This window comes from Carcharodon carcharias, chromosome 17, assembly GCF_017639515.1.
Source record: "Carcharodon carcharias isolate sCarCar2 chromosome 17, sCarCar2.pri, whole genome shotgun sequence".
Lineage (NCBI taxonomy): Eukaryota > Metazoa > Chordata > Chondrichthyes > Lamniformes > Lamnidae > Carcharodon > Carcharodon carcharias.
In genome coordinates this window covers 9,976,411-10,002,568 of record NC_054483.1, presented here as the reverse complement: position 1 = coordinate 10,002,568, position 26,158 = coordinate 9,976,411, and the positions used below count along the sequence as shown (strand labels likewise).

Here is a 26,158-nt window from a genome sequence, read left to right as displayed (position 1 = left end):
AGTGACACCTTTCAGTGTTTTATTATCGAACCCCGACCCAGTTGATAGCAGGGCTAAATGGGTTAAATCATGAGAAGTCGCATAGACTAGATTTGTGTTCAGAGTTGAGTATCGATGATGAAGGGGTGATCGACTAAAAATGTTAAGAATTTTAAAGGATTTGTAAGGGTAAATAGAGAGAAGCTATTTCCTCTGGTGGGGCAAGTCCCACTCAAGGGGCATATTTAGCAATTAAAATTCGAGCTGCATCATTCAGAGGTGATGTCAGAAAGCGTTTCTTCACCTGAGGGTGACGGAAAACTGGAACTCTGTCTTACAGAGAACAGCTCCTGAGACTCACTTGAGTCGGTTAAAGATTTCAAAACTGAGACTGATAAATGTTTGTTCCGTCAAGGCTACGGAACCAGGAAATACAGATCAGCCTTGAGCTAATAGGATGGCATAAGAGGCTCAAGGGCTTGAATAGCCTCCTCCTGTTCCTAAAGAGGATAGCACCACCCCCCCCCACCCCTCCCCCAACAGAAAAGACTGGGTGCTGTAAGGAAGTACGTGAAGAGTTAATTTCATTGTCACTTCACTGGTCCACAGTTCGCATGTATAGGAGTTAGCATTGTAATGGCACCCAGCACACATTTACCAGATAAGTGTGAAAGATACTGAGCCCAACCTGAACCCACGGTTACAGGAATTAGCACAGACATGAGTGTCGTGATCTGAAGTACGCTGACCATGTGACGAAGACGAAGGGGGAAACCCAGCCCCACGGGTACGAGATCGGAAAACAAGGCCAGCATTTAGTGAATGTCACTTACCCAAGATTTGGTTAAAAAAATAAGCCAAACAATGCAATGCCCAATTGGAGTGAATTCCAGCTATCGGACAGTGTGTACAGAGTAGGTGTGGCACACACAGTCATGAATGGGGCGAATTTATCTATTTTTATTCAACACGTAGCCATGCCCTATAGCTATGATAACACACTCAGTGAGGTGGCCAACTGCTAAAGAGATGGTAAGTTTGCTTTTATTGCTGAGCTGCAATGCAAATCCTAAGAAATATTCCAAATCTCCAGTGTTTGGAGTATCTCATTCTCTCTCAGCTTCATTTTAATCTCTCTCCTAATGTATCACACTGACAGACTGTGCTTGTTTACAAAATGATCGCAAAAGCTTTCAACCATCAATATAACCTTTGGTTAAAAGCATCACAGCTTGGAATATCTCTCTCTCTGATTGGGGGAAGAATTGTAATCAAATGAATGTCACCATTTCCACTGTAAATTCGTAGGGCTGGTGCAGCGGGAGCAAGGGAAATGGTTGGAAAGAAGGATTTTTCTTCATAGCTGTGCCACATTGCAGCACTGGATGAACGAGCTGGGCTTTGGGGATCTGCGTTTATACAATACTTGTTGAGTCTGTAAGCTGATACTGCATTCAGGGCTCTTTACAAATAATAATGAGTTCCTCGGGGTACTGCCCCCTCAGCCCAACCATCTTCAGCTGCTTCATCAATGACCTTCCCTCCATCATAAACTCAGAACTGGGGGTGTTCGCTGATGATTGCACAATGTTCAGCACCATTCGCGACCCCTCAGTTACTGAAACAGGCCATATCCAAATGCAGCAAGACTTGGACAATATTCAGGCTTGGGCTGACAAGTGACAAGTAACATTCGCACCACACAAGCGCCAGACAATGACCATCTCCAGCAAGAGAGAATCTAACCATCACCTCTTGACATTCAATGGCATTAGCATCACTGAATCCCCCACTATCAACATCCTGGGGGTTACCATTGACCAGAAACTGAACTGGACTAGCCATATAAATACTGTGGCTACAAGATCAGGTCAGAGGCTAGAAATTCTGCAGAGAGTAACTCACCTCCTGATTCCCCAAAGTCTGTCCACCATCTACAAGACACAAGTCAGGAGTATGATGGAATACTCTCCACTTGCCTGGATGAGTGCAGCTCCCACAACACTCAAGAAGCTTGACATTATCCAAGATAAAGCAGGCTGCTTGATTGGTATCCAATCCACAAACATTCAGTCCCACCAGCAATGCACAGTAGCAGCAGTGTTTATCATCTACAAGATGCACTGCAGGAATTCACCAAGGCTCCTTACACAGCACCTTCCAAAACCATGACCTCTACCATCTAGAAAGACAAGGGCAGCAGACACATGGGAACACCACCAAGTTCCCCTCCAAGTCACTCACCAACCCAACTTGGAAATATATTGCCGTTCCTTCACTGTCGCTGGGTCAAAATCCTGGAACTCCCTCCCTAACAGCACAGTGGGAGTACCTGCACCACAGGGACTGCAGCGGTTCAAGAAGGCAGCTCACCACCACCTTCTCAAGGGGCAATTGGGGATGGGCAATAAATGCTGGACCCAGCCAGCGACGCCCACATCCCACAAGAGAATATTTTTAAAAGTGAACGCATCAAGCTGATCAGGAATAATGAGACAGGCTTTGTGCTTCAAGAACAAAGGGGAGAGAACCTTAAAATTGGAACTTGGCCATTGTGGAACAAGATCAGTGGTGGTGGAAATCTGGAACACCCTCCCCAAAAAGGGCGTGGATGCTGGAACAATTGGATCTTTCAACGCTGAGATTGATACGTAAGGGAATCGAGAGATATGGATGAAAGTTGGTATAAAAGGAATCGAGATAGTGATCAGCCGTGATCTAATTGAATGGTGGGGTAGGTGTGAGGGGCTGAATGGCCTCCTCCTGTTTCTCATTTCCCTCCGAGAGTACCCACTATGGATCTTGGTCATCTGCCCCATGAATCCTGCCTCTAAGCTTGCCTTTTGCAATATGCCAGGATTCCCCCGCTAACCATGGAAATGATTCCTGTTTGACTCACGTCACCTGCTCTCCCTCTCTCTCTCATTGGCAGATTCCTGGTGAGTTTCATGGTTGATGCCCGAGGAGGCTCGATGCGAGGAAGCCGACACAATGGAATGCGAGTGATCATCCCCCCTCGGACGTGCAATGCTCCAACGCGCATCACCTGCCGGCTGGTTAAGTCTCAGAAACCGGTCAGCCCTCCCCCACTGGTGGAAGGAGAGGGCCTGGGAAGCCGGGTGATATCTCTGGGACCAGCTGGGACCCAATTCCTGGGGTAAGTAGCTGTGGTTGAGCAGCAGTGGAAAACTGACCAGGTGGGGGTGGGGGGGTCTTTCCGACGCGGAAGAAGCTTCTCCCAGTCGAAGACTGTTGAGCCGCTCAATTCAAAGGTAAATCTGAAGATTAAATGCTTCTCTTTCTTTTCTGCTTTGTTTCCTGTCCATCTTTTTCTCTCCCCCATCCTTTTGTACTTTTTCTCTCTTGCTATCTTCCCATCTTTTTCTCTTTCCACCTTTCCTCCCTCCCTTTCTATCCTTTCTCATTGTCCCTCGCTTCCTCTCCTCCTTTGCCCCTCTCGCTCTGTTTCACCTCTCACGTTCTCTCCTTCACCCTTGGGTCTCTCTCTCTCCGCCTAGGCCGGTTATTGTGGAAATTCCACATTTTGCCTCAATGGAACATCCAGACCGGGAGATCGTGGTCCTGCGCAGCGAGAATGGATCAACATGGAAAGACCACCGAAATCGTTATGGGATGGAGCAGCTGGAAGAGCTGCTGAATGGAATGGATGAAGGTGTGTGTGTGGATGTGGGGGGAGGGAAGTGGAAGAGGATGGGGAATCTGGTCAAATAAACCTTGACCCCAAGTAGCTGGAAGCAGTTGGAGTAATTCAGTCAAACTGCAGTAAGCCGGTGACAGGCTTACACTTTACACCAGCGGCAGATTCCAATTTCAGTTCAGTAACAATAGCTCCGAAGAGTCAGTTTTGAGAGTTATTTGTGGCTTTGGCAGTTCAAATCACCTCAGACTAAAAACCCCCTTTCCCTGCTGGGGTAAATACTTTAGCAGCGTTGACTAATGCTTCCCTTTGTGCCCACGATTCCTCACTGATGCTTGGATCTAATTTTGATTCAACCGGGGGCCTGGATTTTACTGCTGGGCTTTTTAGGCAAGCTGTGGGTGATAGTTGGGGGTGGGGGGGTGGGGGGGGGTGGGCAGTGGGAAGCTGAAGGGGTGGGATTCCCTCTGGGTTCCCCCCGGCCCTGACCACACAGCGATTTTACACGGGCGGACAAGGCCTCAGGCTGGAACCCTGCCCTCGCCCCATGTCAAAGTCCTTAAGTGGCCAATTAATGGCCACTAAGAGCCTTTTCCCTCAATTTTTAGGTTGGCGGGAACATTGAACCTCTGTGGGGGATGGTGGGGGGGTGAAGGCCAGAAAGAATCAAAATGAGATCTCGGGTGGGAAGGGGGATGGTTGGGGGGTGGTGGCAGGGATGGTGGGGGAGGGGTGTGGTGGTGGGGGAGCCTCCATGAGAAGCCCCCTTCCGACTGGGGGGATCTTGCTCCTTAAGGACCGGTGACCTCCAGACCTCCCTTCCCCCACCAGCCTCTCCCCCCAAGACCCCAATCGGCCCCTTTGAGAAGCCCCAGGCCTTCCGGACCCTCCCTGCCCCTGGGACCCCTTCCACTTCACCTTGCCCTCCAGCTCTGGCACTGAGGCTCAGGCAAGTTGGCATAGTTCCTCTTGTGTCCACTGCACCCACCCCCCCACCATCCAGAAAATTCAGGCCCATATCTGGCTCACGTTGGCAGCAAACGTGGATGCTCCAGCTGGGGATTTCCTGTCATTCCGGCCAGGGGGATTCACAGGAAAGGCCGGCCTTTATAGACCCTAGTTGCCCTGATAGGGGTAGTGGGGCAATGTTTTTTTCCCAACTGAGTGAACTGCTGAAGCCCTTAATAGGGTGGCGATGGGTCAGTCAAGTTGACGTGGGACTGGGGTCATGTTTAGGCCAACTGAGCAAGAACAGCAGGACCACCCCCCACCCCCACCCCCACCCCCCCCTCCCAAAAGGAAGTACCAGTCTTTAGAACAATCCTAAAGGTTGGCACTCACTGATGCCAGCTTTATATCCCAGATTTTTATTAAACTGAATTCAAATGGCAAGCTGCTGCTCTTGGGAATTTATTCTTTCATGGGATGTGGGTGTCATTGGCAAGGCCGCTGGCTGATGTCCATCTGAACCGAGCGGCCTGCTCGGCTGGTTCAGGGGGCAGGTAAGAGTCGACCACATTGCTGCGGGTCTGGAGTCATTGTGTAGGCCAGACCGGGGTAAGGAGGGCAGATCTCCTTCCCTCAAGGGGCATTGGTGAACCAGATGGGTTTCTTTTTTTTTAACGATGATCGATGATAGTTGTCTTGGTCACCGTTACTGAGGCAAGTTTTATATTCCAGGTTTACGAATTGAGCTCAGAATGCACCAGGTGCCGTGGTGGGATTTAAACTCCCAGAGTGTTAGCCGGGGTGGGGGGGGGGGGGGTGTGGGTGGGCTCTGGATTACTCGTCCACTGCACCGCCGTCTCTGTCTTCCCTTCCCATGCTCGTACCGGACCCGGTAATAAATGTGGCGCTGGACGCTGACTCTGGTTTGTATTCACACAGACCTTGACTGCCCCGAGGAGCTGGTCAGGAAGAGAATCTGTCGCATTGTCTCCATGGACTTCCCACTCTATTTTGCTGTGGTCTCGCGTATCAAGCAAGACACTGCATGGATCGGCCCAGAAGGGGGTGTAGTGAACAGCACACTTGTCCCAAAGGTGCAGACAACCTTCCCTGCATCTGCAGTGATCAAGAAAGTCCGACTGGGCCTTCAGGTAAAGGCGCAGCACAGCAACAGCTCGCTCGTTCCTTCATAATGCTGCTAACTTGCCAGCGACCTGAATTAATAACGCCAGCTGGACCCTGCTCTCCATTGCAAACCAATGGAAAGAAAGGCCTGGGAACCAGTGTTTTACCCTTGGAGCTAAATATTGCTGGTCCCCTCCCTTCATCCCGAGCCAATGATTTACTGAGACAAGAGCTTCGCAGACTTACCCTTTTAATTAGTCAGTCCTGGGGAAAATTCACCTAAATAAAAGGTTGCTCGTCACACACCAGTTGTAGACCTGTCTTCTGCTCTTTAGCGCCAGCTGGATTTGGCTATTCTGTGCATCAGCTGAGCAAGGGGGGGGGGGGATTCACAGCTGAGTTATTTGGCCACGGGGTGGGATTAAAGCTGAGCTATTCAGCTGTGGTTCCTGGGCGCAGTCTTGCGTCTTAAAAGTAGCCAAAGTTTCTAACTGGGCTTTGCTTGGAATTTCTCGATTATACTATCGTAGAAACAGAATTCCTACATGAGCTGTTTGCTCTTTCTACTATATTTTAAAACAATGTTACAGCAGAGGGGGTAAGGACAGCAGATTTCCTTTTCTAAAGGGCATTGATGTACCACATGGGCTCGCATAACAATCAGCGAGGTCACCATTACTGAGACTAGCTTTCAATTGCAAGATTTTATTAGTTGAATTTAAATTCCACCAGCAGACATGGTGGGATTTGAACCCATGTTCCCAGAGCATTCAGGGGTGACTCCAGGAAGCACTTCTTGACGCAAAGGGTAGTGGAAATCTGAAACTTTCTCCATCAAAGAGCAGTTTGAGGCTGGGGTGGTGGGGGGGTGGGGGGGGGTGTCAATTGAAAATTAACCAGGCTTGAATTGAAAGGTGGAACAGGTTGGAGGGGCTGAATGGCCAACTCCTGATCCTATGTATCACTGTGGAAAAATAAAATACTGTGGCTCATCGGAGCCCGGGTACTCAAAGCACACCCGTAAGTATCAGGTAAGTGCTCAGCTGTGAGGACCCTCATGGTCAACCAGCCACCTGACACTCCAGTTTGAAAGTTCATAGAAAAACCCTTATAATGTATTGAAAGCTGCTGCCACTCAGAATCAGGCTTCCTAAAGGAGTTAGCACCTTCAGGAGGGGATGAGGAGAATTTCAAAAAGAGCACCAGCCCTGGATTCATACAGTTTAACCTTTAAAGTGGTACCTGGCATGTGTGCTGTACATAACCGGCCAGAACCTGCACACGAGGGGTAAAGGTTAATGATTGTCCACTCCCGTGTGAGATGGGTGACGAATCGGCAAAGAAATGACCAGGGGCTGGGGGGGAGAAATTGAAAAGCGCAACCCTCACTAAGTCTTTATTGCGAGGATGACCCCAAGGCTCATTTGACTCCAACCTCATCCAAGAGGAGAGAAACTAGCTTGGCAAACACCGCCTCATTACACAGGAGGTGGATCAATGGCAAACCTCGAGTGCTTGCTGGTGCTTGTTCCCCTGTCTTTCAGTCTCTTCTGAATGTTATTAAACAACCTCCTGCCAATGATTGTTGAAGTGACTGGGTGCTTTAGTGTCGCTCCTGGGTACATTCCAGCTTTGAATTTTGCTTATTGTGGGACTGTTGTCGTGCACCCTTTTTGGTTTGAACTCTGGGTTGCTCTTTTCTCCTGCAGGCACAGCCTATCCCTGATGAGTTGGTGACAAAGTTACTGGGCAACCAAGCAACCTTCAGTCCGATTGTCACTGTGGAGCCCAGGAGGAGGAAGTTCCACATCCCGATAGGCATTAGGATTCCATTGCCTCCATCTTGGAGGAACAATCCACGGGACACCAGTGAAGGAGATGCGACCAGCCTCCGGCTGCTGTGCAGTGTTATCGGTCTGCAAATTCATCTAACTCTCTTGTGGAATCCTTTGCCTTACCCTGCAATCCCACGCGCTAGGATTAACGCCCTGAAATGAACGCCATTAGGCACCAGCGCATGTGCCAGAGTACCCTTCCCTGCTTTGCATTTCCTACCTCATGAGTTTCCTGGCCTCGCTCAGAGCAGGGAAGAAGCAAAATATGCTAGGCCTTTCCACACCACCGACTAGGGTATTGTGTCCAATTCTGGATGCCGTACTTGAGGAAGGATGTCAAGGCCTTGGAAAGCATGTGGAGGAGGATTACGAGAATAGTGCTGGGCCAAGGGACTTCAGTTATATGGGAAGCGGAGGGGTTAAAGGGGAGATTGAATGGAGATGTACAGAGTTATGATAGAGTAGATGAGGAGAAACTGCCCTGCTCCCTCCGAGTACTGACAATCTGCCCTGATACCAATCAGCTGACGAGAGAGCTTAGTGTTATCAACAAACCAAACAAGAATGCCTGGTTTGTGGCCCTCCTATATGATGATCAACTACAGAAGGCCCGCAACAAACTCTTACAACTTTGGTAGTCACTGGTCAAAAAAAAACATTATATGACATGAAAATTGGTGGGGTGGTAAGTAATGAGGAGGATAGCCTTAGATTACAGGAGGATATAGACAGGCTGGTCAGATGGGCTGATCAGTGGCAAATGGAATTTAATCTGGATAAGTGTGAGGTGATGCACTTGGGCAGGATGAACAAGGCACGGGAATGCACCATGAATGGTAGGACCCTGGGAAGTACCGAGGATCAGAGGGACCTTGGTGTGCATGTCCACCAGTCCCATAGCGTAGTGGGACAGGTAGATCAGGTGGTTAAGAAGGCATATGGGATACTTGCCTTTATTAGCTGAGGCATAGAATATAATAGCAGGGAGGTTATGCTGGAACTGTATAAAATGCTGGTTAGGCCACAGATAGAGTATTGTATGCAGTTCTGGAATCCACATTATAGGAAGGATGTGATTGCACTAGAGAGAGAGCAGAGGAGATTTACCAGGATGTTGCCTGGGCTGGAGAGTTTTAGTTATGAGGAGAGATTGGATAGACTGGGGTTATTTTCCCTGGAGCAAAGGAGATTGAGGGGGGACATGATTGAGGTGTATATAAAATTATGAGGGGCATAGATAGGGTAGACAGGAAGGAACTTTTCCCCTTGGTGAAGGGATCAATAACCAGGGGGCATAGATTTAAGGTAAGGGGCAGGAGGTTTAGAGGGGATGTGAGGAAGAATTTTTTCACCCAGAGGGTGGTGGGAATCTGGAACTCACTGCCTGAAAGGGTGGTAGAGGCAGAAACCCTCATAACATTGGAGAAGTATTTGGATGGGCACTTGCGATGCCCTGACATACAAGGCTATGGGCCCAGTGCTGGAAAATGGGGTTAGAATAGTGAAGTGCTTGTTTGACCAGCACAGACTGGAAGGGCCGAAGGGCCTTGTTATGTGCTGTAGACCTCTATGACTGTGACTAATATGGGGGGGTGGTGGTATATTGCTGAGACAAGGAAGCCATAATTCAACATCTCCCCCATCGTCCCAGTAATGAACATTTGACTGAGATTATTGTGTCAATCTCATTGGCCGGCGTCTGAGTGAAACTTCAATTGGTGTGCTTTCCCGACAGGAGGAACTGGCAGTGCTCAATGGGAAGATATCACAGGAACGACCAAACTAACCCACGCAAACGACTGTGCAAACTTTACCACCAATGTATCCGCAAGGTAAGAGACATTGACCTTCAACAGCGCAAGACCTTCACGGTTACTCCCATTCTCCCATTGTGTAAACAAGAGCTCTCACCGTGTCCCTCCTGATTCAGACATGGAAGCCTTCACTCGTGCACTGTCCCTTGCTCAATGTTCCACCTCCTGCCTCACTTGAGCTGAATAGGGCGGGACTGTTCACCACTCCGAGCACTTCCACTTTACTCGTCCAGAGTTTCCTGTTCTGGTTGTGCCTGAGTTTCTGAATGGCGGAGAGGAAGGTTTTCAAATGGAACTTGCACCACCACCACCACCACCACCACCACCACCCCCCCCCACCCCCGCCGTTTTTACAAACATGGCGATGCGGCTGCCCTTGTGCCACGGTTGTAACTTGGTGCCATTTCCCCTGCAGGTTCTGGCTGGCTGACTGCCCCCGAACAGCAGAAGCGGTGAACTTTGCCACTCAGCTCTACAATGAGTTGATGGCTGTGCCTTACATGGCCAAGTTTGTTGTGTTTGCCAAGATGCACGATGGGAGAGATGGCCGGCTACGATGTTACTGCATGAGCGACGACAAGGTGGACAAGACCCTGGAGCAACATGAGAACTTCACAGAGGTGGCAAGAAGCCGAGATATTGAGGTTTGACTGCTCTGCCGCCCTTACCTTCAAGGGTCGATTGACATGTTAAATCCGCTCTTGACAGCTCGCTTGCCTCCGTTTCGTTTGGTCTATAAAGCATGAGGGCAGCGAGCAAAAAAGCACTGATTTCATTCCCCCCTGACAATACAAGGGCCCATTTTAAACAATGTTAGCACAGGGGACCTCTTCAAGCGGGAGCCTTGACATCCAGGCCCATTTTAAAGAGGGCAATTTGGTAACTGTACATTTTTTTTTTGAAAAGGGCGTCCAAACCCCTTTAAGAAACCACTGGGGCTAGTTTCGTGTCTCCTTCTGATGTTACACCTTGACACACTGGGTTTGCAGGCGCCCTCAGTGTGGGTGTTAGCAATGGATGGTGAGTCAGTGGAGAGCCTTGCAGTCCAGGCATGGAGTGGCGTGATGTCAGCCAGTACGCGTCCGCCATCTCTCCAGTGTGGCGCGTTCAGCCACCAAACTGCAAATGACAGAAAAACCAAGAGACCAGCAAAGTCAAGACAGTTCTGTGTGCGGCCAGCAAACTGCTGAGCAGCTGTGCTGACTGAATTCTGTGATGTGAAAGTGGCAATGCGTTTTCCTGAATTTGACTGGAATCCGCTTTGTTGGCTGTGCCTCCAAGAGGACAGATGCTGTTTCGTTGGCCTGGTCAACTTTCAGGACAGTGCAAATTCCACGTGTAAAGGTTGGAACATGCATTTATTCCTCCCCTTCCCACATCCTCAGAGACATTCCCCGGCCAATGGATTCCTTTTGAAGTGCATTCAGTGTTGCGTGGTTGCTAACTAACTCAGCCACCAATTGCTCACCGGAACAGCTCACAGCCGGCAAACCTGCTTCTGGTCATATTGATTGAGTCAGGAACGTTATCAGGGATATTGGGAAATTGCACAGTCCCTTGAGACTTTTTACATCCGCTCGAATGGACGAATAAGACTCCTGTCTAATGCCCTGAGCCATAACCTAGATTACGCAGTCATGCCTTAGAGCGAGGTTGTAAATGAGTAGAGTACCACAGCACGTTCCGCTGCTCAGTGATAGCAGGGGGAAGGGGAAGGCTCTCTCGTTACACTACAATTTCAAGCAAATCTTTCATTTTCTGCATGTTACTGCCACACTTGTTCCTGTGGTTTTTTTTTCTCTCTCCCTTACTCAGGTCCTGGAGGGAATGCCGTTGTACGTGGAATGTTCCGGCAACATTGTGCCCGTGAGAAAAACAGGGCAGCAGCGCTGCTTTAATTTCCATTCCTTTAAGGAAAATCGCCTTCCCATTGCCATAAAGGTTAGTTTGGATGGAATTGCCGTGTGAATCTGGTGCAGGAAGGCTTGTCATTGTCACACGTCCATGTATGAACAGTGCGGGGTCTGGCCTGGGAATTCTGCCCCTGCAAGGTATTCTGTTCCAGAGTTCGAACAGTGTGTTACTATAATCGCTACGCTGCCTTGATTTCCCATTCTCCCTGTACGCTCTGAACATTAAACTGTGACCACATGTTCTCCACTCCTACATCTGCTCAAAGAGCATTGCCGGACCTATTATGTGCCTGCGAATACCCGAAAGATGACATTCAAATCCCCCTCGGCATAGAAAGAGGCCATTTGGCCTGTCATGTCCGTGCTGACCCTGCAAGAGCTACTCAGCTACTCCCACTCCCCTGCAGATGTTTTTCTCTTCAGATAATAATCCAGTTCCCTTTTGAACACCCCGATTGACCCTGCCTCTTCCCCACTCCCAGGCAGTGCATCCCTGATCCTAACCACTGACCGTGTGAAAAAGCTTTTCCTCCTCTCACATTTCTGACTTAAGGTGATTGGAGCAAAATTCATGGTTCAGAGCTTTGGGGTCGTAATATTTCCAGGTTTGGACAATGTCCTTGAATTAATTCTTAATCGTTCATTTCTCTTGTCCAGGTGAGAGATCTCAACAAAGACCATACTGCTCACATTTCCTTTCTCCGTAAGCCAACTAAATACGAAGATCTACAACAAATCATCTGTAACCTGAATATCACCATGCCTCCTTGCACAAAGGTAAAGTAGCGTCTATACACAGGGGATGTAGATTGGAACTTGCAGAGCACCTCGGGTTGAACTCCCACTACTTAATCATAGTCAGTACACCACCTTCAGCGCAATCATCATGGGTGCTCTTCCCCCTGTCCCCCACTCTTCACACATGGGATATCACATGCATGGGGGACATCACTGAGTTCCCCTCGAAGCCACACACCATCCTAACTTCAGGTATCGCCGTTCCTTCACTGTCGCTGGGTCAAAATCCTGGAACTCCCTCCCTAACAGCACTGTGGGTGTACCTACACCACAAGGACTGCAGCGGTTCAAGAAGATAGCTCAAGGGGCATTTAAGGCTGGGCAATACATGCTGGCCCAGCCAGCGACACCCAAATCCTGTGAACGAACGTAAAAATGTTTGTCTGCTGTAACTTGAAATGAATTCTTTCTCCTCCAGGTGGACAGCAGTGATGAACGGCGGAGGAACCTGACTCCACTCGCTCTGCGTGAACGATACAGTACACCGAATGAGCCAGCAATGGGTATGGAACCAGCTGCTTTATCTTCTTTTCAAGCGTATGTCACCCCCCCCCCCTTAAAACAGGAGCCATGCTTAGTTTGGAAAGTGTTGGAAATGGGCACCTTGTGGGTTAATGCGTAGGCTCAATGAATGAAGATGAAACACAGGATAGATGTGAACAAGCAGCTGAATCAGTATCATCCACTTTACTGCCCGAGGTCTCCAAACTTTTCCATTGCTCGGAGATTTGTGAGAATTTTAACCACAAGCAGTCAACTGGGAAGCCTAACTTAGTCTCTCTCTTTATGTACTAGCTTCAATCCTCTTTCTTCACCACTTCTCCTTTCTGTCTATTCTCTTCCAAATCTCTCTATCTCTCTCTCCCATGCCCCAACAGTGCTCTCTTCTCTTGGCCTCTCTCACTACTAAAGCTGTGTATTAAACTTTCCCTCCACAAAAAGCGATGGAAAAACTGTTTTTTTTTCATTTATTTATAATTACGCAAGTAAATTAACAAACCTTTCACCAGGTCACAGCAAACTTGGATAAGGCGTGGAGCTTTATTTTCCCCTTCTCAAATTAAAGATGTTTGCTTCACTCATTCAAGAGAGTGGTTCCTTTATCTGTGGTACAAATGGTCATCAGAATTAACTCAGCATTATTAGTCCGCAGTCCCTACACTGGCCAACTGAAGGTCATAATGCAAGAGTTGGACAGATAAATGCAGATCTTATGAAACAAGCATATAAAGCAGCTTTGAGATTTTCATTGAATTTTACAGATAGACTCTTGGCAGGACTTGCTCCCAACATGGTAGTCCCCAGGGCAGAGCACCATAGAGGCAAAAATGCACTGAAGCCTCTATGTTATTCAGTGAGAGTCAAGGCAAGCGACTAGTTTCTCGCTGCAGAGATGTTAAATAAGGAGGAAATGTTCTAACGGCTGTGTTTGGAAATGTTACAGCTTCCCTGAGTGCTCGAGAGCGTGCAGAAATGAAGATGTCTCTGATTGCTGAGCAACTTGGCCTAAGCTGGGCTGGTGAGTTCATGTTCATGATTCTGAATTTCTGAGTGACTGAAGCATTTCGATTGTCCTTGCTTCTCAAAGCTCAACCCTTTCATTGACTTGTGCTTTCACCTTTGTTTCAAACATACTGATCATATCCATGTGTTCCAGACTGAGGTGAGAGAGAGACTGAAACCCCGAATCCCTTTCCCTTGCTGTCTGTAATCAATGTGTTTTTTGAAAAGGAAGATGCATGTGTTTCTTAACCCCTGTGTTTTTGGTCAATTTAAAAACCAGCAGCAAGTTTTCGTGGTTTAAATAAAGAGGATTATTTGTTCATACATTCACTCCGAAAGTCTAAATGCTACATCGCATGCACGTACACATGCACACAAGAAAGATACAGTTCAAGAAGATAGTGCACTTTTACCAATTGCTATCAAAGGAATGGTTTTGTAAGTTGTGTTTTGGCTTGTCTTAGGAAGAAACACATTGTGGGCCCATTGAAAAAGGCATTATCAGTCCTGCAGGGTTAGTCTAGGTTGATTCAAATAGGTCGTGTCATATATCAGACTTGTTGCAGGACTCCCTCAAAAGAGATAGATTGTTCAGCGGGTGCCAAAGCTGGTTACTTGTTGTTTTCTTCCCAGGAGGTCAAGTTTCTGTACAGCTGGATATGCAATAGGAACCAGGCTGGGAGACTTTTAAGATATAGCAGTGTCCAGGTTTAAAAAGACATGTGTCTACTGCTTTTTTATGCTGCTGATATCCTGCACCAGGCGTTCTACATAGACTGACCAGTTTCTCTCTGGTTCTCGGAACAAACGGATTTGTGATCTGAAGTCAGTTCTAGTCATTTGATCAACTGCTTTGTCCACCCAGAATGGTTTGGGAGTCCAAAGCCATCGCTATATAATGAGTGATAGCTGATGGCCATTCATACCTATGTGTGATTAACTGGTTTCTGCACCACTCTTTTGTTAAATATCGAGCTCCGAAAGAGTGAGCCTGGGACTCTGTAGGTTTTGAGCTTTGGGTAAACCACAAACAATAGCAGGTGTAAATCCACCAGGTGGGTTTCACCTTAGTATGCCCATTCGAGGGGGAGGCCCCCACCTGTTGTGGAGAAAAACAGCCACTTTGGAGGCTGAGGGGGTCCAAGTAAATAAAAAATCTTTATTCAAGCATACCCGGGAGAAGTTCTCGAGTCAGCCAGGAAATCTTTGCAAAAATCCACAGTTTGCAGCACCTTTTATAGCTCTTACATCCACACATGACTACTAAACCTTGTTAACAAGCACTGATAATGAAAAGCTCTTGCTAAACAACCACTAATGGCTACAGGATCTCGATAAACTGCCACTGATGAAGAAAACGTGTGTTCGTTTCAGGAGCACAGCTAAGTGTGCTCACTTTTGCACACATTTCATGTGGGTCTCATCCATCTTGGCACAAACTTAACTTGGGAACTGCTGCATCCCTTGGAAGGTTTAATTTAAAGCAGTGTGGGCAGGCATGTGGTAAAGTGGAGTGCTATGTACCTTGAAGACAATGTGGTTAGTTGACCATGTGACTGCATTGACCAATCGCTACACAGCACGGGCTTCCTGGGTAACTGTGAGTCTAGAGCTGGAAGTGATGGAAGAAGCACACATGGTGTTAGTGCTCAGTTCTTAGTTCCAATAAACCACCAGTTTTTGTCCAGTTAATCAGTCTCTTTCTGCCTCTGTTGTTTCAAGCACCAACTCATGTGTAACGTCAAGGGCGCAGCTAGCCAGACAAAGTGAACCTGATAGCCAAAAACATAAAAAAATCAGTAACCTCTTGCAGGTACTTTTACAATATGCCACAAATGTGGAAGGGATATCTTTCCTGAAGACAGAGTAAGACTAACTCAGACATCCACCCCAAGTCACTCTTGTGGTGTGAGTGGCAGCTCACGTAGCAACTCTTGTGGCATCTCGTGAAAGAGTTCGAGAGTCACATCGCCTGAGCAGCAAATAACACTTCAGGAAAGAGAAACACAAAGGCAGGCCATTCAGCCCATCATGCCTTCACCAGTGCTAGCTCATCAACTTGAGCTGCCTGCTCTGATTTTGCTAATGGAATTTTGACACGGTGTCTAAGTGAAGGATCACACACCTGACAAGTTCTACTCATTGTGTTATTGTCGAGATTCTCCTTGTTTCCCTTTTTTATTTTGTTGCCTCATGCTCAGTGTTGCTGTCCAGACAAGAGAGTAGCTGGCAGGCAGATCTCTGCTGGTGTTCAGCAGGAGTTCAGGTTTACTTGGGCCTCCCTTACCCTCCAGTGTGGACAGTACCTCATCACTGCTTGGCATCTGCTGGGGTGGCAAGTCTAAAGAGAAGACGTTTCTTGATGGAGAGATCAGATCCAATCCAATCCAAACCTCTGCAGCCCAGAAGGACAAGGGAAGCAGGCACATGGGAGCACCACCACCTGCAAATTCCCTTCCAAGTCACACACCAGCCCACCTGGGACATATAACTCCATTCCTTCATCATCGCTCTGTCATAATCTTGGCGCTCCTTCCCTAGCAGCGCTAGGGAGCAGCAACAGTTCCAGAAAGCCCACCACCCCCATCTTAAGGGAAACTAGGGCTGACCAATCCATGCCAGCCATGCCATATATGACACTGCCCTGAGTATGGATTTTAAAACAACACATCTCTTGAAAGAGCAGCTGCAGAGTGAGGAGGTGCTTCCCTTGTTGAAGCAGAGTTCAGGGGTGTCATCCATCTTCAAACATTTCCTCCAAATCAAAATTATTAATACTGCAAACCTGAAATAAAACATGGAAATGCTGGAAATATAGGACCCATCCATAATCGATCAATTGGCTGAAAAGAAAGCAGAGAGGTTGATCACAAAGACCTTCAGCCCTGAAGATGAACCTCTCGTTTCTCAGATCCTGATGGACCCTTGTTGTATTTGTAACATTTTGTGTTCTCATCTCAACTGAGGGGGGTAAGGAAGAGGCCTCGAGGGAGAAGTGAAGCCTCTGCTGCTGCTCCTTTGGGCATTGAGTCAATGTCCCATTGACAATACCCCACTTGATTGGAAGGGTTGCACAGCCCCTCAGCGTCTCTCCTGCCGACACAGTATTAGTAAATGTTCCCAGTGGCAGTGCTCAGTCTGGTTGACAGAGAGCTTTTCTCTATATGTTGTAGTAACTAACCATTCATCTTCACCTGTCCGTTGCAGAGTTGGCAAGAGAGCTACAATTCTCCGTCGATGACATCAACAAGATCCGGGTGGAAAATCCCAACTCGTTGCTGGAGCAGAGTGCGGCACTTCTCAATCTGTGGACCAGCCATGAGGGAAAGAGGGCCAAAAGTAGGTTCAGAATAAAACCGCTACCACTGCTAAATTGTGTCAAAGTAAAAACCAAGTGGGCAAATTCATAAAAAGGCACGAGAGCAGAATTTAAAAGGAGCTTATTTTTTTGGACAGAAGTTAGAATGTCAAAAAGACACCCAGCTAAAGCAGTCAATTCTGTGTGGTGAAGGGAACTGGATAGATATTTGATCAGGCTCTGCACTGATGTCCCTAACTATAAGTGTTGACCGAGCTGATCGAATTGTCCACAGGATCCATTGGTGCTTCCATTGCTGGAGCAGGGATGGTGGGGGGTCAGCAGGCCATGGGATTGTCAGCTGATGTCAGGGCTACTGTCTGAAACAAACAGACCAGGGCTGAATGACAGAGGTATGGGGACTGATGAGTCATATGGAGCTTTGCTTATCCATCTGAGTATAAATGAGGTTAAATGGGTTTGATCGAATCCTTATACATAAACTGCAAACTAAGCTGAATAGATCCAGTCCGAAATATAATGGTGCATATATATTTTATATACAGATATATATTTTATATATATCTTATAAAGATGTACACCTCGACCAATCAGGGTTGACTTGCCATTTTTGAATTTAAACAAAAGCTTGGGTTATAACGTTTCCTGGCGCGTTCTCCATGGCAACACCTTGACCAATCAGAAACCACTCGCCAAGCAATCGGCACCCTTCTCTCGCGCAGCATAAATTGTTGCTCGCTTCCAAATTTTGTATTCTTGCATCCGTCTTGATAAGTGCAAGATTAAAAGCTTCGACAGCATGTCTGTTTTTTTCAGCGATACTCAAGTTCTGTGCTACCGAGACTGCGTTATATATCTGGCAGATAAATAAATGTCAGAAAAACAGCTGTATAGGATTGATTGGAAAGCCTGCAGGGGATGCTGAGCATAGGCCAGGCATATTGAACATCTGTGTGGTCAAGGGTTGGGTTAGTGGGAGCTTTGTCCTCCAGCGTGGTATATCTGACCTAAACATGTGTCAATCAAGAAGAATCATCATTGGATTGATCATACATGAGAGTAAAGAATTTGCTCTTCTTTGATGAGGTGCTATTCTGAAGAGCACTCGTGAGTAATTCGCGAGCGAATGAGCATAGGAAAGGGAGAATGGGTTGGCAACAAGTACGAGGTTCAGAGGAATACAGAAAGTCAGGCAGAATTTTTTAAAGTTTATAACAATACCCAGATGCGGTCAATAAAGTGGACGGTGCTAAAAGGCTCAAGAACGAGTTCCTGGGGAGAGGAGACTGAGGAGCTAGTAAGCATGAAAAGAGGATGGGCTTTTTCCTAGTACTTTGAACTCTACCGATAAATGAGTAGGGTGAAAGGACTGAGTATTGTTATCTTTCTGTATCTTGACCCCGATGCTTCTGTCTTGCTAGTGGAAAGTTTGCATTCAGCTCTGAAGAATATTGACAGAAATGACATAGTGAGCATGCTGGAGGGATCCAATCTAAACAGCCAAACTCTGAAAGAGAACAAAAGACATATGGAAACAGATCACAGCTTGTCTCCTGCCGTAAATGGTAAGCAGAAATTCCACTACATTTCTCATCTGCCGACTGTTTTTTGGTCCCTTTTTTCCAGTTCTTCACTTGCAAAAGCTGTAAATTTGATCCAAGTCCCTGTCTCTGAAAGGCTACAAAGCACAGATCGTGGGCTGTCACCATTTGAAGGTGCACAGTGAAGGAAGCACTTGAAACAGTTTAATCCTCGACATTCAGTTGCCTGCGTACTGAATGCATTTATATATTCTTCACAATACGACTGTATGGAAGTCAGAACCGTGTTTTAAACAGGCCTTGAAAAGCCCTAAAGAGGCAGCAGTCTGCAATTTTCCACCCTGCTTTGTAAACTTGCCTCACATTATAGTCCTTCCAAGCGATTAGACACGGACATAGTCCAAACTCTAAATTGTCTACAGGGTGTTAGAATGAAAAACTGCACCAACGAGTCACTGTTTTTAAGACAAAAACAGAAAATGCTGGAAGACCTCTTTCCAGCACTTCCTGTTTTTGTTCCAGATTTCCAGCATCCACAGTATTTTGCTTTTTATCTTATTGTTTTTTTTTAAGATACTGGTTTGACAAATCAGAGACAGGAGGCATTGCCTGGGAAGCAGTAAATTATTGGCACGTCTTTAAGTCAGTCTTCAAATAAAACTCAGCTCCAATGAAATCTATCAATCTACTTCCTTCAAAACAGCGAATGTGGACAGATTAACAGATTAACCAAACTCAGCTGCTTGTAGCTTTACTGGCAACCAACATCTGGTCGGAGGGATTATGAGAAGTATTTGCAGGCCGGAATGTAACATTTTTAAAAAGAAGTCCTTATGTTCAGTGTCTTTGCCGTTGGGATACTGTGGAGGACCCCACATTTCAACATCATGACTGCAAGAAATCCATACACATGAAACTGATTTCCTGTCAACTCCACATGGACATAACTTTGCTGGTTAATGGGGTAGTAAATAATTGGAGTACCAAGCAGCTCCTTCAGTCTTTGTTTGGGGGTGTGGGGGGGTTGGGGGGGATGGGGTCACTCTAACCACTCTGGACTGCCCCCTTCTGTCCGTCAGTATCACTAAAGTGGGATCACAAGAATACATGGTAAAGCAACCAGAAATAATCTTTGTGTTTCTCGCTGAATTCTTATTGTTCTGTACTTGTCAAACATTTCCTTCTGGTTGTCAGCAGTTGGCTTCCTGTGCCAAAGGTGAAACTACTTAAACTTTCTGTCACCTCTCTAGCTCTGATCTCTGATGCCATGACAATATCTGGCTTTGTACCATCTCCTGCGCTGCATGTCCACTGTCTCCATCTCTACATCTCGGATCAGATCGCATTTTCCGAGGGAATTATGGAATACCAGGTTACGCTCCCAACATCGGAAGCACAGCCTTGTTGCTATTTATGGCTTTTGGTAAACCTAAAGGTGCCCAAAAATTCTCAAAGTTCCCTTGCCTTTTCCTCCATGGAGCCTCTCTTGTAACACCGACACTCATGTTTATTACAAGCCTTATCATGTTGATATGCCCTCAAAGTCTTTAATGGATTACCTTGGAGGTTCACTGGCTGTTATGTACGCCAGTACAAATCCATTCAGGTTTAGGAATTCCCTGCAAACAGCAACCAGGCAGCTTATACTGAAGACCTCTCTATTAATCAGACGATGGTGACTAACCAATATAGCAGCTGAGATTGTGACTATCTCCCCAGCTTTCACTATCATTATTCCATTATTTAGCCACCACGTCACTAACATACATTTGCATCGTAGCACATACACAGGGAAACATGGGAGGATTCCATATACCTCAGGCCAAAACTATCATTTCATATCCTCAGCCAGTAAACAACAACTACCTGGATTTATATAGCACCTTTCCAAGGGATGTTATCCAACAAAAATATACACCAAGCCAAAGAAGGCTGACAGAAGGCTTAGTCAAAGAGATAAGTGTTAAGGAGTGTCTTGAAGGAAGAGAGCTCGTTGGCGAGGTTGTGAGGTTTGGGGAGAGAGTCCCAGAACTGAAGGCTTAGACAGCTGCAGGCACAGCCACCAATGGTGAGCAAAGGAAGTCAGGGATACACCAGAGGCCAAAATGAAAAGGACGCTTAAATGTTGGAGGGTTGTAGGGCTGGCGGAGATAGGGAGGGAGTGATGCCACTGAGGGATTTGAACATGAGACTGAGAATTTTTAATTTGGTGTGGTGGATTCAGAGCTAATGAGAGTGAAAGAGACTTGGTGTGAGTTAGGATAAGGACAGCAGAGGTTTGGCTGATTTCTGGGTTTATGGAGGATGGGAGGTAGGAGGCCAGATAGGAAAGCATTGGAATAGTCAAGTCTGGAGATATTAAAACCATAGATGAGAGTGTGAGCAGCTAATGGACAGACTGGTAATTGATAATATTACAGAGGTGGGAAGTGGGCAATGTTAATGATAGAGAGTCCAGAAAGGTTTTCATTTCATCTAATATCAAACATACCCTCAATCAAACTGCCATCGGCCAGTATTGTCAGCATTGTGGAGGTGTCTGTAACCTTGCCTTACACTGAATTTCTTGCTGCCTACTGAACCCTGTATGATGAAGAAGGCTCCATGTAGGCAGAGAGTGGGGGAATCCTTCTAAAGGTAAAGATTAGGAATTGATTGGAAAATGATCCTTATGCCTTGGACAAATGAGATGGATTTATCATGCCAAATCCTATTTTATACGATGCATAATTTCCCCAGAAATACTGAAAGAGATGTTATTCAATGAAGTTGAGGCCGAAAGCTGGGAGTTGCTTGCATGTGACTGAATTCTGCTTTAATATAGTCATCATGAGGAGTGGACAAGAATCGAGGGTGGTAGAGATACTTCACCAAATTGTCCGTGTTTACATAAAACAGAAAAACTGTTTTAAGTTATCAATTTGAAGACCACTCGAACTCTTCCCAGCAACACAGGTTGAACAGCCTGCGAGCGGCTTGGGGCTGCTACCCCCTTGGATACACCCAAGGGCACTTGGTGGTGCCAACTTTTCTAATTTACCTGACCTGGGTCAACTTCTCCTCCCCGTCCCCCATAGCAACAGCAAGGGGATGCAAGGCTGTTCACAAACACATAGGCCAGACCAAGGTTTGGCTGTGAGGGATGGAGTGTCTCTGCCCTGATTCTGTCCTGCATGATAACTGAAGAAATTCCATTTCCAGAGTTGACTCATTACGTTGAGTCAAAAGATGAAAGCCTTTAGAAATTCAAAGTCCTGCAAAGCAACGAATGTCTACAGGATGTTTCTTCTTTTACTCAATCGCTGGTGCTTATTGGACATCTATTGTTTGAGGAAAATGTTTGCTGTGCATGTTGGTACTGCTCCTTGTTCCATTTCACATCCCTCCTCTATATCATTGAAGTAGAAAAGTGTTTTTAATGAGAGCAACTATCACCGGTGCCAAATCACTCAGGTCATGGCTAAGACAGGAGATGCCATCTGAAGGACAGCATTCTATCTTATCAGACACCAGGGCTTGACTTTGACATTTGGGTAGCCAGCCAATGAAGTGGACTGACCACCCTGCCCTTCCCAGCAGCAGAGAGATCCCTGAGCATTATTTAAACCTGCCTGGTGAACCAGTGGTAGAAGCAGGCAGGTTGTGAGGCTGAAGAATGTCTCAGCAAACCCTCTGATCGAGATGAACAGTCTAGTAAGGCTACTGATCCCATTGTGAGTCATTACAACCCTCTTAATGCCGACTTCAGCTGCTTAAAATCAGCCTCATGTCTTCCTTTTCCTTGTGCTCCACGATTAGTCCTTACTAACTCAATAAAGTAGGTAATTTAGGAATTGTATCAAAACTTATGAATGCCTGCAATTATTATAATTTCGACTATGGAGAACAGTTTCCTTTTATAAATTTGAGCATAGATGTGCATTATTAGCAAAAGGGAAGGTTGTAAACATTGAGACCAAACTAAAGGGCAAAACAAAATATTACCCACATCAGCTTCATTAAAGGAAGCCGTAATAACTTGTCAATGTTAATGTATGCACCTCATAAGCAGCCAGTGATCACTTCTTGGTTTACATCAGATGTTGTGAATCATTCAGTGACATTGAACATTACAGGAGCTCAGCCAACTTCTCTAGGTCCATCACAAGATCCTTTGGGTTAACTGTGTAAAGTAAGCAGCCCCCACATCAGCCTTGATACTGGCCAGTGCAGCAAATACTCCCCTCTCTCTGCTCTGAGCCAACTTCAGTCCCAGTACGAGTTAGCACACTCACCATTGTATATCCCAGTTCCCTTTGACTTTCAGAGGAACCCTGTCAAACAAACAACGCCTGGCAGTGAGTCTGAAGTTATCTTTGTCTAGTGTTCATGGAGTGATGAGGCCAGCACCTGTAAGAATCAATGAAATGAAGTGTCTGTCAAGTGTTTTACTAGACTGATGAAGCTGTGGCCTCAGACCATCCAAATTTGGAGGAAGTTGCTGATGGGGTATTCGGGCTCATACAACCAGGTTCTTTGAGACCATTTTTAAGTGAGCCTCTTGCCATCACTATGGAATATGGAAGGCCAGTCTACAGACTGTATGGGTGACAGAGGAGTGTGTTTCCCATTAGCCTTGTTGCAGCAACAGACAGTATAGAGGCACGGTGCCAAAAAGAACCTGTGGTGCACTAAAAAACTGCCACATACATCTCACTGGCATTTTAAAATTTCCATTTGATTAAATTTGTGCAATATTTCATTGCAAATTGATAACTATATATAAATCTTTCTTTTGTTGCACTTTATGATTCTGTTAATACCACAGCAGCATGCCTGACAAGCAAAGCCAGGCCTTCGTCATAGGGTCTGCAGCAGTTCTTGACCAACTAGAGCCTTCCTCATCTCCGCCTATATTATTAGCCTTTCCCCCAGCTTCCCCTCAAAGTGTGTCACACTTTTGTAATGGGCTACTTCAGATGATTGTAGTGCTGCCAATTCCAGTGAAACCAATGTTAAAAAGGAGGTGTAAACTCAGCATCAGAAGTATTTCGTGGCATCGAGTTGCATATCCTGAGAAGCTGAGAGCTTCTGGTATCGTTCCCGTTCAGCTCTGGGGCTCTATTTCTCTTTGCTAACACCATGCTACAAAGGCTGGTGTGCCCAGTTTAGCCCATAATAGCTAAGCAAGGAGAGCAGTTTTACTGAGGGAGAAGGATATACTTGCCTGGACATCGTAGCTGTACAAACCTCATCCCGCCCTTGGATGAGGTTTCCCCAAAAAACTGAAAGCCGCTTGGCCGATTCACACCCCCTCCCCCCCTCCGCCCCCACCTCCACCCCCACCAATCGTAACGCTCAAAGTCCAGATCAATTACTACATTAATGGCCTTAATAGGCCTCTGAATTATCGGCGGGCACGCACAAGAGTTGGCAGTGCGCCCGCTGACCGAAATATCACACGATGATGTCGGGACACTCACCCAACGTCATCATGCGCCAGTTTACGCCCGATCGGGTTGGACGCCTGCCCCGCCCACGGGATGTAAAATTCTGCCCCTGATTTTTCAGGGATGATCCTTGTGAGAGACCCCACTTGTCAGCTTCTGCCACTCTGTACAGCTGCTCTTTAATTCAAGTCTCTACCATCTGCCTTGCAGCTAGCTAGCTATGACTCAGCCTGCGTTGACCTTACTCAACACCCTGTTATGGTGGAATCTTACCAAAGGCCTTTGGAAATCTAGATCTATTACATTACCCATAATTAGCCTTCTTGGTATCACTTCAAAGGATTCGATGAGACTGGTCCACCAAAACTTTACCTTTTGAAATCCATGCTGACTAGTCATACTTATATTTTTGGTCTCTATATGCCTTCTAATTTTTCCTTTAGTAGGGATTCCATTATCTTTCCTATCACTGATGCTAAGCTGACTGGTATATTATTGGACATCTTCTGTCTTCTTTCTTAAATATTGTGATGGCAAAGATGCTCAGTGTAGAGAGTTTGGCCTCTTGACTATCCACTTATCAGTGAATGCAACTCCAAAGCACAAAGCTACCCTCAGAACTCACCATTCATCATTGGAGTGGAAAGACACAACTGGAGGACATTCCTCTTCATGAAGAATTACCCAGTAGAAGTCTCTTCCTCCTAAAGAAATGTGCAATGTGATCCCCAACAGAACTTGGGTGTCTGCTCAACATTTTAATGAACAGCAATTGGAAGGTTCACAGTGAGGTCAGCTAAGTCTACCTGCCCATGGGTCTAAAATTCATGAAATTTTTTCCTCATAGCAATGCATGTGATTCTGGAGCTTGAATGACATTCCTGCTGTTTAAAAGCAGTGGAATTCAAATGAACTGAGTCGAATGCATCTGACATTATTTTTGCAGAGAAACCAGGGCACTTCTTTGTGTTATAACTGAACCAGTCTGATGTGTTTGCTTGTTCTCTTTTCTCGCAGAGTTGAATGATCTTTTTAGCAGCTTTGCGAGCTGTTAATCCCAGCAGCATTGGGACGATGGACCCCATCCGTTCAGAAAGTTACTCTATCCGTAACCAGGCCAAAGAAAAATGGGTTCGACATTTTGCTGGAGTCTGGGGGGAGAAAAGAAATTCCTCGTTTAATTTAGTTGTCGTGGATATTTTCTTGAATCACAAGTGCATTGTGATACATTTCAAGAACTGTATCAGCTCTCCTAAATATAAGGGTTTTTTTGATCATGTAACTCTTTAACCCTTCACAATTTTTACATGATTGATACAGGTTCTTGTCAAAACTAAACTCCAGCAAAATAAGTGATCCTGTCCCAAAGGATTTGAATAGCTAGCAAGCTGGTTATTAAAACAACAAGAACAACCAAAAATGAATCCAAAGTTTCTCATTATCACACTCATTAGGCGTCTGATCAAATTCTCGACCTGCAAAACCATTTTGCTGATTGACTGGGTTGTAAGTACTTTTTCCTAACACGAGTGACTATCTTTGGGCTTTATTACTGGTCATTCTATGTGTCCAGCTTCACCAAACAGCATCTAACTGTTTCCAGGATAGTAACCATATCAGTGCAGAAGGACTCGTGCATTCCAAAGCTACTTAGCTTCCACAAGCAGTTTCTCCAATAAATTCTTTTCAGCCAATAAATAGTCTCCACTGTCACCTTTGTACATCACATAGAACTGCTGACAAAGGCACAGGTAACCTGGCAGTAAGCATAGCAAAAGCTTGTCACTCCATATGGAAGTGGGGATAGGAGCAACATAATGGACAGCAGGGACACTCAAAGGCACATTTCTGAAGGACAACACAATGAGTACCATCAGGTCCAGAGGCTTTAATGGAGTTAGAAATTCCAGTGGATCTGATGTGGATGAAACTTGGTATCCATTTCAATGGGGGAACTGATGTATTAGGTACCATGATCGTAAGTTGCATCTCAAAAACCAGATGCTAGCGACTGTTGCATAAAGGCCAGAAAAGGAAAGCAAAGAGGAAGATTTATGGATATTGTAAGGCACAAACTTAGGCAGCGATCAATAGCGGTGAGCTTTGCAGCAGGGAGGTCACTTCTTTTCAATGAAGTTGCTTTTCACAACCCTTAGTGGATTTGCAGAAGTCGTGAGCAGTGTTAAAATTAGGCCAGAACGTTTCAGGTTGATTGCATCAGGTTACAATGCCAGGCGTGGTAGAAGGGGAAGGGTGAGACGATACTTCCAATCAGTAGTATAGCCCCAGTAATATA

The 26,158-nt window shown here is 46.2% G+C and overlaps 1 protein-coding gene across 7 annotated transcripts in view; it reads left to right on the top strand.

The window, feature by feature from the left end:
• Window positions 1–26,158, top strand: part of LOC121289965 (ankyrin-1-like) — a 248,871-nt gene that overhangs the window by 163,947 nt on the left and 58,766 nt on the right. For 6 of the 7 annotated variants that reach the window (XM_041209988.1, XM_041209986.1, XM_041209983.1 and 3 more), the window contains 12 exons: window positions 2,912–3,136; window positions 3,498–3,652; window positions 5,525–5,736; window positions 7,420–7,624; window positions 9,281–9,377; window positions 9,775–10,003; window positions 11,175–11,300; window positions 11,930–12,049; window positions 12,489–12,573; window positions 13,515–13,589; window positions 16,781–16,912; window positions 18,314–18,457. In XM_041209988.1, the coding sequence (XP_041065922.1) occupies window positions 2,912–3,136; window positions 3,498–3,652; window positions 5,525–5,736; window positions 7,420–7,624; window positions 9,281–9,377; window positions 9,775–10,003; window positions 11,175–11,300; window positions 11,930–12,049; window positions 12,489–12,573; window positions 13,515–13,589; window positions 16,781–16,912; window positions 18,314–18,457 (1,805 nt within the window). Of the gene's footprint in view, window positions 1–2,911; window positions 3,137–3,497; window positions 3,653–5,524; window positions 5,737–7,419; window positions 7,625–9,280; window positions 9,378–9,774; window positions 10,004–11,174; window positions 11,301–11,929; window positions 12,050–12,488; window positions 12,574–13,514; window positions 13,590–16,780; window positions 16,913–18,313; window positions 18,458–24,879; window positions 25,283–26,158 lie in introns of those variants that run through there. The other variant, XM_041209989.1, reaches the window with a different exon arrangement.